The sequence below is a fragment of the Excalfactoria chinensis genome, chromosome 5 (genome assembly GCF_039878825.1).
Source record: "Excalfactoria chinensis isolate bCotChi1 chromosome 5, bCotChi1.hap2, whole genome shotgun sequence".
NCBI lineage: Eukaryota > Metazoa > Chordata > Aves > Galliformes > Phasianidae > Excalfactoria > Excalfactoria chinensis.
In genome coordinates, this window is record NC_092829.1 from 2,671,666 (window position 1) to 2,686,292 (window position 14,627).

Below are 14,627 nucleotides of genomic sequence, written 5' to 3' on the forward strand. Positions count from 1 at the left end.
ACAGGCTGCTTTCAGCTACAGATAAACAGCTGTTGGATGGTTGATGTGAAGAGTTCATGGCTATGTAGTTCATGGCTATGTAGATGGATGTAGTGCCCACAATGCTCATATAGTTCCAACCCCCTGCTATGTTCAGGGTCACCAACCAGCAGCCCAGGCTGCCCAGTGGCACATCCAGCCTGGCCTTGAATGCCTGCAGGGATGGGGCATCCACAGCCTCCTTGGGCAACCTGTTCCAGTGCGTCACCACCCTCTGAACTCCTTGTATTTAGAAGAACAGAAAAATATTCAGGTTAGCTGTGCACTCTTTGGTATTTAGAGTTTGCGTTAATGAAGGATGGGCAAGCGTTAATATGACTTTTCTATTAGACCTTGTTATTCCTTTATAGCAAGGAGAAACTGCTGTAATTAGTGCATGAGCACTCAAAGCTAACAAGAAAAAAAAAATCAGAAATAAAAGCAGTTGATTGAAGTTATTAGCAAATATTTCTGGTTGAAATGTGCTGCTCATCATGCCTATTATGAGTTTGTTGTTTCTTTTCCCCCGTCTGCAAATTATGTGCATAATATATTTGCTGATTTTTTTTTGTAGATGCAAGCATTCTTTGTTCTTCTGTTTTCAAACAAAAAAGTTCACTTTGCGTTTCAAAGTCATTTACTCTGATAGTTCCTAACTGTCCTACAATGTATGTATGGTTCATCCTCTGCAATCAAAGCCTGTGTTAATTCTGCTTCCTATGGAACTGGCTGCATCTTTTAAAAGGGAACGATAGAATGAGGGCCGTTCTCAAACCCCACCAATTCTTAAAAACACGGCAACCACTTGGATTTTTTAATGCGTAGTTCCATCTTGCACTTGGGCAGACACCCTGCATGCCATAGCTGAGCAGCACAGCGAACACCAAGTCTTCATTTGCTGGTTAAGAGGACTGGCATCCTCAGCAGGAAGGGTTTCTCATGCTGTGTGCAAGGGGATACCCACAGGTCGACAGATTTTATGCTTCTTTCCTGAATTGGATAATAAAGAAGAAAAAAACAAAAACAAAAAACACCAACAAACAACTAATTAATTAAATTAATTAATTATCCTCAGAGCCATGGAAGTGCAAATTCAGCAGAGCGTTTGTAAGCTCCAAAGAGTTGTTTTGTGTAAGGAGCAATTGAGCTAACAACACTGAGTCTGAATGGGCATTTTCACCTCTTGCAGAGATGTAACAATCCAACCCATTGGGCTCTCTGCCCATCCTTGGTGCCTCGTTTAAGTCTTTGTATTGGATGCAATTATGCTTTCTGTATGCAGCAAGTGCAAACTGTGCATCACCCAGAGTATGGGATGCGGACACAGGGATTTCCAGCTCACAGCCTTTACCATTTGTAACAGCCTCACACTTCACGGGCTGTATACATCCTGTTCTCACTCAGATGCTTCTTACCTGGATGCTCTTCTGGCAGAGAGAGCAGGAGGCAACCCAGGGCAACCTGGAAAACGTTTCAGTCAACCAAGAGGTCAGCACAACGAAGAGAAATGTCAGATAGAAATGGCTGTCTTCCAGTGCTTGTCTTCATCCTCACTATTTGCTTCTAACTGGTATTTTTTAACTGGTGTTCTCCTTGCAAGGCTTTCTAGATGGAGATAGTATATATAAATGCATATGCATGCGTATATACTTAGGCGGACATATATAGGGGGATAGGGATCTTGAGATTATATAAGTAGCATTTTGTATTCAGTACATGAAAATATATTTGTATTTGAAGAACTTAATGGCTGATTCTGAAGCACTTGTCCAAAAATAACGATTGAACCAAGACTGTTTTATAGCAACCAATTTGCTGCCGTAAATGGTTGCAGTTCTGGATTGCTTCGTGCTCATTAAAAGAGTGACAAGAAAATTCAAATAAGTGACTTGCAATGTTATTTTGCTCTCGTATAGTAGACTGATGAGAAAATGGGAGTTACAGATGCTTGTCTTTCCAGGAAGATGGTGAGGAATGGTGCTCCCCAGGCTGGCAGGAAGCCCTCCTGAGTGCCAAGATTGCCTATGGGATGGCCACCAGAAACTTATCTGGTCTACATTTCCCATCTGAAACACTCAGACTGCCTTATGTCTGCCTTACTGGGGGCTGGAGAATTAATTAAATGTCTGCTGCTAGCCTGAATCATCTTGGATGTAAATAGAGATCCCTGAGATCCTTGCTGTGGGAATGCAACCATGGTACTCATGATGGGCTCTCTCACAGGGTTATATCTCAGAAGAGCAACTTTTTGCCTATTACTGCTGACTGTTAGCTGGGGCCTAATAATGATGTCCTTTCGGCCCTGCTGCCTTCAGGAGGTGTCAGCAGGCAGCCTGCCTCTGGGCTGTACAGGGACAGGAGAACCCTCCAGGCTGCCACAGTGCCACAGGGAAGAGCACAACCATAAACCAGGGCAGGCTGTAGCCCTGGGCATGTCTCATCTCTTCCCATTGAACCAGATGGTACAAAACTATTTTGCATGACCATGTTTGTTTCCAGATAGATCAGAGGTGACACCACTGGTTCTATTAGTGATGTCAGATTGATATCTCTGTTTTCTCTCAGTGCTTTGATAGCACAGGAGGGAGGAAGGGATATCCAGAAAGGGATAACAAAAAATAGTGAATTATTTTGGTTACTTTTCGGTTGTCAGCAGCATAGCATAATTTAGACACTATGAATCCCTATTTTTCATTTTGGAAGTAAGAAATGTTTTATCAGTGTGTGCTCTCTGATGGTATTTGAATGAGATCTCATCCTGCAAAGATGTGCCAAGTGTCTGCGTGGGAAGTTGCAGCGACTTCCCAACCGTAGTATGAGAGAGAAATTGAAGCATGAACCAACGTTTTCATTAAGTCTGAAGAGTCAAAATCGGTGCTTTGTTAGACTAAACGGTTGGGTTTTGTTTTGTTTTCATATTTCAGCCTTAAAAAAAGGACGTTTTTGGATCACCCCTGACCCATACCACAAAGACGACAACATCCAGATTGGGCGAGAGGTGAAAATCTCCTGCCAGGTGGAAGCTGTCCCTTCGGAGGAGCTCACGTTCAGCTGGTTTAAAAATGGGAGGCCCTTGCGAAGCTCTGAAAGGATGGTCATCACACAGACTGACCCCGACGTGTCGCCTGGCACCACCAACCTGGACATCATTGACTTGAAATTCACAGACTTTGGGACGTACACGTGTGTCGCATCTCTGAAAGGAGGTGGTATATCGGATATCAGCATTGATGTCAACATCTCCAGCAGTACAGGTAAGGGGGCTTTCTATGGTCTCAGGTTTTGCATCTGTGTAGCCAGGTTGGAGCTTTCCTTGACCCCTTGGGATACGAGTGAATACGCAGAGTGCTTCTCAACATGGGGATATCCAAGCAGGACATAAACCAGGGGCTAAGTTGCTTTGATTAAAAAATTAAGTGGCACGTGATGCTCTCATCCAAAAGCACATTCAGGTCTGATTTATTTGGACACACCTACTTTTATTGTCAGGAAAGCTATTGCTTCTGAAAAAGGATTTTGGCCTTTATTTTGGGCTTCCAGGCTATCCAGAGTCGTGAAAAAAATAGCTGGTAGGAAATAACACGGAGAAGTAGGCAGGTGTTATGTTAACCAGACTGAACCCATCCAGCTGCTCTGATCGAACTGCGAGTGCCAAGAGCAGCGGAAGGAGCTCTCTTATTTCTTAAAGATTACACACCACTTGGTGAATCATGCGATTCCCAACAGGGAAAAAGTTTAAGATACCTATTATGCATGTTTCCAGATCAGTGACTGGAATGTCTCTCTTTTGGATGAGCTAAAACCTTGGCTATTACTTAGACTGATCATAGATGCCTTGTTGTGGCTGTGGAGTAGGACCATGTAACACAACATTAATTCTCAGCTTTTCTTTATCTCTTTGCTAATAGCTTGCTTATAACCAACACATTTCTCAGGCTGTAGTTGAGTTTAATAACAGGTAGGCCATGTTAATATCATAAACCAGAGAGCATTCTGAATGAGGGACTTCTTCCTCCTGAAAAATCAATCAAAGCCAAAAATAAGGGTTGGCCGTTGACTTCTACAGAAATAAAACAGCAAGCAGAAACAAGCCAACAAACGCTTCTGTTTTCAGAACACTGTTTGATGTTAAAACACGGAGACAAAGGGTGTCAGAATTACAACTGCTCTCCGTCTTGTCTTTTATGTGAAGCACTGCAGTGCTTCCCTTAGAATGTGTGTGTCATTCACTGGGGTAAGGCACGCGGTGCACGCTGTTTAGATGGGAGACAACAAAGAACAAATTGAAAGCCATTTTTGTAGCGTGGAAAGCAAATGTTTAACAGAAATCTTCTGACCCCTTTTTACCAAACACATTCAAGAAATTGCTTTCTACTTTTTCGAAGAGATTAATTGCACTCTGTTGCATCAAATATGTCCATATTTCTATTATTCAGCTCTTCTAGTACAGTTTTTGTTTCACAAGTACATATCATGTCTGAACAATCTCTCTTTAAAACTGTCATAATAAATTATCGCTTAGATTGTAATCTTGGAACCTGCCATCCACCCTTAGTAAGACAGTGGTGCCAACAGGAGAATGGTTTTGCTTGCTGGTGTTGCATTTCAGCCAGGAGCTGGAACTGGAGCATGCAGGGCTTCCTTGGGACCAATTCACTTACGGGTTAGCAAACTGTCCTGGTTTGGTTCAGAACAGACAGCTCAGGAGACCTCATTTCCTTGGTTCCTCACAAGCTGTTTTGTAGGTTATGTGTGTTGCACACGTGGCTTTATCAGTGAGATGGCTGAGATGAGAGATGAATTTGGAGACATTTTGACCTGTAATAGACGTAGGGAACAAATAAACAAAATGAACTCAGGTAAGTTCATGGGTCTGGATAAGAGGTTTCTAAGGGAGCTGACCAGTAACCCTTCAGGGCCACTTATCATCTCTGAAAGTTCGCAGTGACCTAACAGTGTCTGGTGGAGACTGGAAACGTGCAAACTTGAGCCTTTCTTCTAAAAAGGTGTCGTGGGTTAGCCTAAAATCTACCTGCACCCAAGACAGGGGGGCAGTCGGCCCGCAGGCCGCTGGCCCAGAAGGAAAAGAAAACAGGGAAAGAGAAAATAAATACAGCGGCAGCGATCTAAGGAGGCACACTATTTTACTAAATACTATATCGAAATACAGAATAGCACAATATAATACAATATAATTGGAATTAAGGCTAACGAATCAAAGTAAAATAAGAGAGAGTGAGTCCCGAAACCGAGAGGCCTACTGTAACTCTAGGCGAAACGGCTGGAACGCTCCCACACGGCTCTCCCCCTGGCTGGCAGGATCCAAGAGAGCGAGTCCAGCACTGAAGTGAGATTATATAGTCCTGGTCATATGACTGACCGTGGTGCTCCCTGGGACATGTAGTCTTCTTTCTGTGAGCAGCAGATTCGTCAAAATTATCTATGCTTAACATGATGTTATGATGTGGAATACTGATAGCAAAATTACAAAGTTGCAAAACCATGACATTCCACCCCTTATTCTACATCATTACATTATGCTTATTACACACATACACACGTATATATAGTTGTGAGCAATCAGCAACCTTATTTTCTTAACAATTTATATCTATTTCATGCAAATCCTTAGGCTGAAAATGAAACTTTCTAACTTAACACGCTATTGTTTATTAACTCGAGAAAATGGCAAAACTGCCGGAAAAGGAATATGACAGCGGTGGAAGGGAAAAGCAGCGCTAGTGGGGCGTCCCCCACATCAAGGTGCACTCATCCTTTCCCAACCACCACAAATTCCCTTTTAACTATACTTCTTTCCACGTGTGCTCTACACATGCATGGCCAGTGCACGATATAGAGCCCAGATGGAAAATACTTACTTACAAGATGCCTAGTTTACGAATACGGAAAATGTTTTCTTAACATTAATCCATCTATCTTAAGTCCTGCACCATAATCGGACATTCGTCATATATCTTTAAGGTTCTACTTATATATACAAGAAATTATTGGCTGCACTCCCCCAGCATCAAATTCCCTTGTGGTACACATTGAACATCCCCATTTTTGTGCATCACCCACCAAGTGCATCCAGGTCCCTGGGCAAAAACAGTACCACGGAGAGGTTTGCCCTTTCCAGATGCTGGAAGAACCCAAACCGCTTTTCCCAACACGCTCTTTACGTGTACTACAGGAACCTTATCTCCCTCTACGGTACGTAGGGAGCTGGATTGGTTGGGACCACCATGATTACCAGATCCTCGAGTGTTGACCAACCAGGTGGCTTCTGCTAAATGGTTTTCCCAATTTTTATATGTTCCACCGCCCATTGCTTTCAACATAGTTTTTAACAATCCATTGAATCGTTCAATTTTACCAGACGCTGGTGCATGATAGGGAATATGGTAAATCCACTCGATGCCGTGATTTTTGGCCCAAGTATTTACAAGGGAATTTTTGAAATGAGTTCCATTATCTGATTCAATTCTTTCCGGAGTGCCATGCCGCCACAAGACTTGCCTTTCCAATCCTAATATGGTGTTTCGGGCAGTAGCATGGGGTACTGCGTATGTTTCAAGCCACCCAGTGGTCGCCTCGACCATGGTGAGTACATACCGCTTACCATTTCGGGATCGTGGCAAGGTGATATAATCAACCTGCCATGCCTCCCCATATTTATATTTTTGCCATCGCCCTTCCCCCCAAAAAGGTTTCATCCTTTTGGCTTGTTTAATTATGGCGCATGTTTCACAGTCATGAATGACCTGAGCAATAGCATCCATAGTTAAGTCCACCCCTCGGTCTCTGGCCCACTTATATGTTGCATCTCTTCCTTGATGACCCGAAGTCTCATGGGCCCACCGAGCTAGGAATAATTCACCTTTGTTCTGCCAGTCCAAGTCTATCTGAGCCACCTCAATTTTGGCAGCTCGATCAACCTGGTGGTTATGTTGATGTTCTTCAGTAGCCTTACTTTTAGGCACGTGAGCATCTACATGACGTACTTTTACAACAATATTCCTTATTCGGGTAGCAATGTCTTTCCACAGTTCAGCAGCCCAAACAGGTTTACCCTTTCGTTGCCAGTTGTCTTGTTCCCACTGCTGCAACCACCCCCATAAGGCATTTGCCACCATCCATGAGTCAGTATAAAGATGAAGCATTGGCCACCTCTCCCGTTCAGCCACATCTAAGGCTAGCTGAACAGCCTTTACCTCTGCAAATTGGCTTGACTCTCCTTTACCTTCAGTGGCCTCTGCAACTTGTCGTGTGGGACTCCATACAGCAGCTTTCCATCTGCGATGTTTCCCTACAATACGACACGATCCGTCTGTGAATAGGGCAAATTTCTTTTCATTTTCTGGTAGCTCGTTGTATGGTGGGGCCTCTTTAGCACGTGACACCTCCTCTGCAGGTGATGTCACAAACTTTTTACCCTCAGGCCAGTCCATGATCACCTCTAGGATTCCAGGACGGCTGAATTTCCCCATCCGAGCTCGTTGTGTGATCAGTGAAATCCACTTACTCCAAGTGGCATCAGTAGCATGATGGGTGGAGGGAACCTGTCCTTTAAACATCCAATTTATTACTGGCAAGCGAGGTGCTAGAAGGAGCTGTACTTCGGTACCAACTACTTCAGAAGCAGCCCGAACCCCCTCATACACGGCTAAGATCTCCTTCTCAGTTGGAGTGTAGCGCTCTTCAGATCCCTTATAGGCTCGACTCCAAAATCCTAGGGGTCGGCCTCGGGTCTCTCCTGAGGCTCTCTGCCACAAACTCCAAGTGGGACCTTTTTCTCCAGCAGCAGTGTAGAGGATGTTCTTTACATCCTGTCCCGTCCGTACTGGCCCCAAGGCCACGGCACGGGCTATCTCTTGCTTTATCTGCTCGAAAGCTTGCTGCTGTTCAGGACCCCATGAGAAATTATTCTTCTTCCGTGTCACCTGATAGAGGGGGCTCACAATGTGGCTGTAGTTTGGGACATGCATTCTCCAAAAACCCACTACTCCCAAGAAAGATTGGGTCTCTGTCTTGTTGGTGGGTGGAGACATAGCAATGATTTTGTCAATCACATCTGCTGGGATGTGACGACGCCCATCTTGCCATTTTATACCTAAGAATTGAATTTCTTGGGCAGGTCCCTTCACTTTGCTGCGCTTAATAGCAAAACCAGCTTGCAAAAGAATTTGGATTATTTGCTTTCCTTTCTTGAAAACTTCCGCTGCTGTATCACCCCACACGACAATATCATCAATATACTGCAAGTGCTCAGGAGCATTACCCTGCTCCAAAACAGCTTGGATCAACCCATGGCAAATGGTTGGGCTGTGTTTCCACCCCTGGGGTAGACGGTTCCAGGTGTACTGAACACCTCTCCAGGTAAAAGCAAACTGTGGCCTACATTCTGCAGCCACTGGGATGGAAAAGAAGGCATTAGCAATGTCAATGGTGGCATACCACTTGGCTTCTTTTGACTCCAGTTCATACTGGAGTTCTAGCATGTCTGGTACAGCAGCACTCAATGGTGGTGTGACTTCATTCAGACCTCGGTAATCCACCGTCAGCCTCCATTCTCCACTGGCTTTACGCACTGGCCATATGGGACTGTTAAAAGGCGAGTGAGTTTTGCTAATCACTCCTTGATTTTCTAGTTGACGAATCAACTCGTGAATGGGAAGCAATGAGTCCCTATTGGTGCGGTACTGCCGTCTGTGCACCACTTTGGTGGCAATTGGTACCTCTTGATCTTTTACCTGGAGCAACCCCACAGCAGAAGGATCATCTGACAGATCAGGTAAAACTGACAGCTGCTTAACACCATTTGTGTTAACAGCAGCTATTCCAAAGGCCCATCGATACCCCTTGGGATCCTTAAAATATCCCATCCTGAGGTAATCGATACCTAATATACATGGAGCCTCTGGACCAGTCACTATAGGATGTTTCTGCCAGTCTTTACCAGTGAGGCTTATTTCGGCCTCCAATATAGTCAATTCTTGGGAACCCCCAGTCACTCCATGGATATTTATTGATTGTGTCCCTTGGTGACTGGAGGGCATTAGGGTGCACTGTGCACCAGTGTCCACCAGGGCCTTATATTTCTGTGGTTGAGATGTGCCAGGCCACCTAATCCACACAGTCCAGTATACTCTATTGTCCCTTTCCCCCCCCTGGCTGGGGGCAGGGCCCCTCTATTGGTTACCTCGGTAGCTTGCGGCAACTGGAGCCTTCCCCCTTTTGGAGGGGTTCGCCTTGATGATTGATTTGCGTTGTAATTCTTTCACTCGTGCCTGGAGTGCAGAAGTGGATGAATTACTCCACTTCTTTATATCCTCCCCATGACTACGCAGGAAAAACAACAAGGCAAAACGTATGACCTTACTGTTGTCATTTGCTCCAACATGAAGACGTCTCTTTTTTATGGTTGAGATCTTCAATGGTACAGGATGGGAGGATCTTGCTTTGTTTAGTTTTCCCGATAGGCCATTGTGGGAATCCTGGTCCCCATCATCTGGTACCACCACGGATCCATCAACATCAGGCATGGTAGTCAATATATCTATAATATCATTCTGTGTGTTTTCCATCTTATCTAACCTTTTAATTGTGTTTTCCACTTTATCTAACCTTTTAATTACGGCTGAGATGCAAACTTCTACACTATTTATAAATAACTCAATTCCATGAATTTTATCAATCAGTTCACTCACAAGGGGTTCCCTTGCCCCTGTGCCATATATTATTGCTAGTGCACTAGCATGCTCTCTTGGTGCAGTCCTTGTAAATGCACGCCACATAAGGCGTGAAACACGGACTGTCTCAGGATCATGTAATTGGTTGGGATCATCATGTCTGAAGTTAGGGCTGTATAGCATTTCCACCACAGCACGTTCTCTCAAATATCGAATACCAGTCTCTATATCAGTCCATTTCTTTTCCTCAGGTGTCAGGTCCTGTTTAAGGGGAAATCTTTCTTTTACTGCTAACAGCATCCTTGTCCAGAGGGTGTAGGACTCATCTTGGCATGTGCCAATACCTCTATCCACACGTGAGTCCCTGGAAATGCTACCCAGTTGGCGAGCTTCATTGCCATCGAGGCACACACTGTTGGCCCCATTGTCCCAACATCGAAGTAACCAAGCGGCTATAGATTCTTTTGGGTGGCGTGCATAGTCCTTTCTTATATCCCTAATTTCACTCAGTTTTAAAGATCGATCAGTAAGAGTTGTGATTTTTTCCTCACCTTTTGCTCTTCCAGGAGTCCTTGGTGTTGATGGCGGCAACTGTATTGATGAGGACCCCCCATTTGAAGTCTTGGGGCCAACAAATTCTCGCATAGAAAATCTAATTTTTGGCTCCTCCTCTTCTATTTCCTCTATTTCCTCCAGTTCACCCTCCCTTTCTCTTCTCTTGTCTTCTGCCTCCTCCTGCTCTTCTATCACCCTCTGCTCTTCTACCTCCTCTGGTTCTTCTAACTGAGTTGAAACTCGTTTCGTTTTTCGTCCTCTTACAGGGGCAACCAACACTGAATCTGGTGCCCCCTGTGGTTGATCAGGTTGGCTGATTTTAATGCCCTCCAAATTAGCTTGTAGTCCGCCTCTGAGGGCGTTCAGTTCAGATTCGAGGATGTCCCTCTCAGACTGGAGGGTATCATACATGGACTGGAGGGCACCTATGTGATTCCGGAGAGAGTTACGGTCGAACAGGATGGCACCGTACTCAGTCTGGAGGTTGTCGCGCTCGAACCGGAGGGTGTCTCTCTCAGATCGGAGGGTGTTACGCTCGAACTGGAGGATGTTGTGCTCAGACTGGAGGGCGTCTCGCTCGGATTGGAGAGCGTTACACTTGGAATGGAGGGCGTTGTACTCAGACTGGAGGGCGTCATATTCGGACCGGAGGGCGTCTCGCTCAGATCGGAGAGTATTACGCTCGGACTGGAGGGCGTTGTGCTCAGACTGGAGGGCGTTATACTCAGACCGGAAAATGTCGCGCTTGGGCTGGAGAGTGTCGTGCTCGGACTGAAGAGTGTCGCGCTCGGACTGGAGAGTGTTGAGTTTGGACTGGAGGGCGTTGTACTCGGACCGGAGAGTGTCCCGCTCAGATCGGAGAGTATTACGCTCGGACTGGAGGGCGTTGTGCTCAGACTGGAGGGCGTCAAGTTTGGATTGCAGGGAGCCGTTCTCATCTTCGAGAGCCTCTCCCACATACTGGAGTGCGTCTCGTTGTTGTAGGAGGCTTTTTCTTTCTGCTAGGAGACTCTTTTTCTCAGCTAGGAGACTCTCTTTCTCAGCATTAAGACTCTCTCTCTCAGCTTCCAAAACTTTTTCCCTCTCTGCCTTTTCAGCTCTGAGACTCTCTCTCTCAGCTTCCAAAACTTTTTCCCTCTCTGCCTTTTCAGCTCTGAGACTCTCTCTCTCAGTTTTGAGATTCTCTCTCTCAGCTTTGAGATTCTCTCTCTCAGCTCTGAGACTCTTCGGAATGGTATTGAATAAGGCCTGATAAGCTTTAGCCAGGCCCCAAAACATTTGTGCCTCCTGAGATCTGTCTGAGCCACAACATTCCTGTCTCAAATATGCAATCAAACTTTCGGGATTCTTCAAGTGTTCAGGAGTAAAGCTCCATGACACTGAAGATGTCTTTCCCTTAAAAATCTCTCCAAAACCTCTCCACACTCCCTGCCATTCAGTATTCTCTGGTTCTGGGGAAGACTTCCTCAGAATGTAATAAATCCAGAAACTGATAAGTAAAATAATCAACAGCAAGTTCAGGGAGATTGACACGATTGACAGTGTGGTCAACTGGGCTTTCCAAAACTGCATAAAAGATTCAAAAAAGGAACGAGGAGCATGCTCGAAAACCACCATTTCTGTAATATTAGTTGCTCCTTCTGGAGCTTCTGGAGCTGTATGCAGGTACCAGGTAAGCATTTCCATAAATGTTTTCAATCGATTGTATATGCCTATAGCCCCATAGATAAAAGTGGCGAGCTTAATTATGGCCCAATAGGTTTGGATCATTACGAAGGAAGAACCAATAGCATGCAATGCTTTGCAAAATAATTCAATTAGAGGCCACATTTTTATTTATTTATTTATCTATTTTCTTCAACAGCGGGGAAAAAAAAAAAAAGTAGAGCTCAAGTTTACAAAATATACCGGGCTGTTGGCAGTCTGCCTGGATTTCAAAGTTTACAAAATATTCCTGGGTATTGGCGGTCCGCCCAGACTTTCAAGGTCAAGCTCCCAGGTGCAGAAACGTAAACTTAGATAGCTCCTTAACGAGAAAAAAAACTCTGTAAAAACTCTGCAGTTCTGTAAGAAGCTAAAAGAACAGCAGAAAAAAAAAAAAAAAAAAAAACGGCAACTTGCCCGCATTCTCCACCAAAATCCTGTCGTGGGTTAGCCTAAAATCTACCTGCACCCAAGACAGGGGGGCAGTCGGCCCGCAGGCCGCTGGCCCAGAAGGAAAAGAAAACAGGGAAAGAGAAAATAAATACAGCGGCAGCGATCTAAGGAGGCACACTATTTTACTAAATACTATATCGAAATACAGAATAGCACAATATAATACAATATAATTGGAATTAAGGCTAACGAATCAAAGTAAAATAAGAGAGAGTGAGTCCCGAAACCGAGAGGCCTACTGTAACTCTAGGCGAAACGGCTGGAACGCTCCCACACGGCTCTCCCCCTGGCTGGCAGGATCCAAGAGAGCGAGTCCAGCACTGAAGTGAGATTATATAGTCCTGGTCATATGACTGACCGTGGTGCTCCCTGGGACATGTAGTCTTCTTTCTGTGAGCAGCAGATTCGTCAAAATTATCTATGCTTAACATGATGTTATGATGTGGAATACTGATAGCAAAATTACAAAGTTGCAAAACCATGACAAAAGGCAAGAAGGAGATGTGGGGAAGTCGAGGCTGCCCAGCCCCACCTCAGTCCCTGTGATGGTCAGGGAGCAAATTGTGCCTGGCTCAACCCGGCTGCTTGCTGGGATGGAAACCTGGGTCTGTGGGCAAAGGAAGGAAGGAGAAGCTGTTTGCCTTGGGTTCAGCAAAATCTTGACAGCAGGTTTTGTAGCTTGTTTGTAGATAACTGAAGTCGAGGTTGGAGAGGTAGGATGAACTATAACTCGAGTTGTAAAAATGAGATGCAAAGAATTGTGGTCACTGATGCAAAGCCAAATTTTGCATGCATGTAAGTGAACAGGCAGTCAGTGCTGATGTAGTATCTCCATCCCGAAACATAACACATACATATATATAAACCTTGCAAGACAGGAGGAAAAAAACATCCCGTTTAGTTTTGTTCTTGTTTTGAACATCTTGCTTCTTTTTATGGAACTGTGCAATTATCATTGAGAAGTATTCATTGTTATTGCTTGAGAAATCCCGAAATGATCTTTTTTTGTGCACTTGAAATTAACTTCACAGTGTCTGTCCTGGAGTAGTGCAGGGACCCTATTAATGCACATCTCACTAACAGGTAAAGAACTGAGTTGTAAAGAGAGGACTGTTAGTTATAGAGTTAGTGCCAAGTTTCCATGATGGGGGTTGGAGCTTGATAATCCTTGAGGTCCCTTCCAACCCAAAGCCATTCTGTGATTCTATGATGGATAGCAATGGTATGCAAACTGTGTTGCCTGCTTGCTAGGGTGAAGTAGACATTGATGTCTGTGCAATGATGCATTTCTACCTGGCAGAAAGTGCCCATTATCTGTACTTGCTGGGGATTCATTGGGGCCACTGATAGGCTGGATTGGAAGCGCCCAGTAGATGGCTGTACCTGTAACCCCATTAGAGTTCCCATAGGTGGTGATGGATTATATCAGCCCTTACAGACGCTGTCCTGCAATACTCAGGAAAATCAGAGTGGGAAGAAAAGCCTAGCGCTTGGAATTGGCTTAGTTTAGCACCTCTAAAAGAAATTCCTCCTATTTGTGTGACTTCATTACCTGATTAAGTGGAAGCTGAAATAGTTTCAGCACACATTTGAAGGTCATTACTGATTCATCAAGAATCATTAGTGCTGTGGTAATTGTGAACATAAGGCCTGAATGCAAACGTGTTTTACCAAATGCCAGAGCTGGCGTTGGAGGCACGAAATACTGTGCTGGGTGCTGCTTTATAGGCTCTAGGATTGCTCCCCGTTCCTGATGCAATAGCAAGCAGGACAGAGACACCCAGGGATGGTGTGCCGGCCTGCTGCCGTGCTCAGTGTCACACTCCAGCAGGAATGTTTTCTCCCTTGACGTTTTGTACTTTCAGCAGGAAAGGAGTCTGAGTACCTTGTCTAAATGGACCCGAAGTAATCCCCTTGCAGCCTCCCCACTACAGCTCTGTAAGTAGGTCACTGAATAGTGGGAAATAGAGACTCAAAGCTTGCGTCTTTGTCCTCTAAAAGCCCTGCCAGCTATAAAACCAACCCCGGGCAAATGCTGAATGACAAGATGGCTTTTCTGTGTGTGTGTGTGTGTGTTGCGAGGGATCTGAGGGCAAGAGAAGTTAATACAGCAAAAAAAAAACAACACCAAACCAACAGCAAAATGGGCTCAAGGTAACCCAAGAAGAGGTGGATCCAAGGAGTGTGTTTGTCTTTCTTTGTGAT

General features: G+C 44.8%; 2 protein-coding genes across 7 annotated transcripts in view; both read left to right on the top strand.

Moving 5' to 3' along the window:
* The window catches only part of MDGA2 (MAM domain containing glycosylphosphatidylinositol anchor 2), a 276,490-nt gene that overhangs the window by 172,251 nt on the left and 89,612 nt on the right, over positions 1-14,627 (top strand). For all 3 annotated transcript variants that reach the window (XR_011903636.1, XR_011903637.1, XM_072336911.1), the window contains exon 7: positions 2,943-3,272. Coding sequence is in view for 1 of the 3 variants with exons in the window: in XM_072336911.1 (XP_072193012.1) it covers positions 2,943-3,272 (330 nt within the window). In the remaining 2 variants the exon portion in view is untranslated. The remainder of the gene's footprint in view (positions 1-2,942; positions 3,273-14,627) is intronic.
* The window catches only part of CDKN3 (cyclin dependent kinase inhibitor 3), a 482,527-nt gene that overhangs the window by 71,830 nt on the left and 396,070 nt on the right, over positions 1-14,627 (top strand). The gene's annotated exons all lie outside the window — the stretch shown is intronic.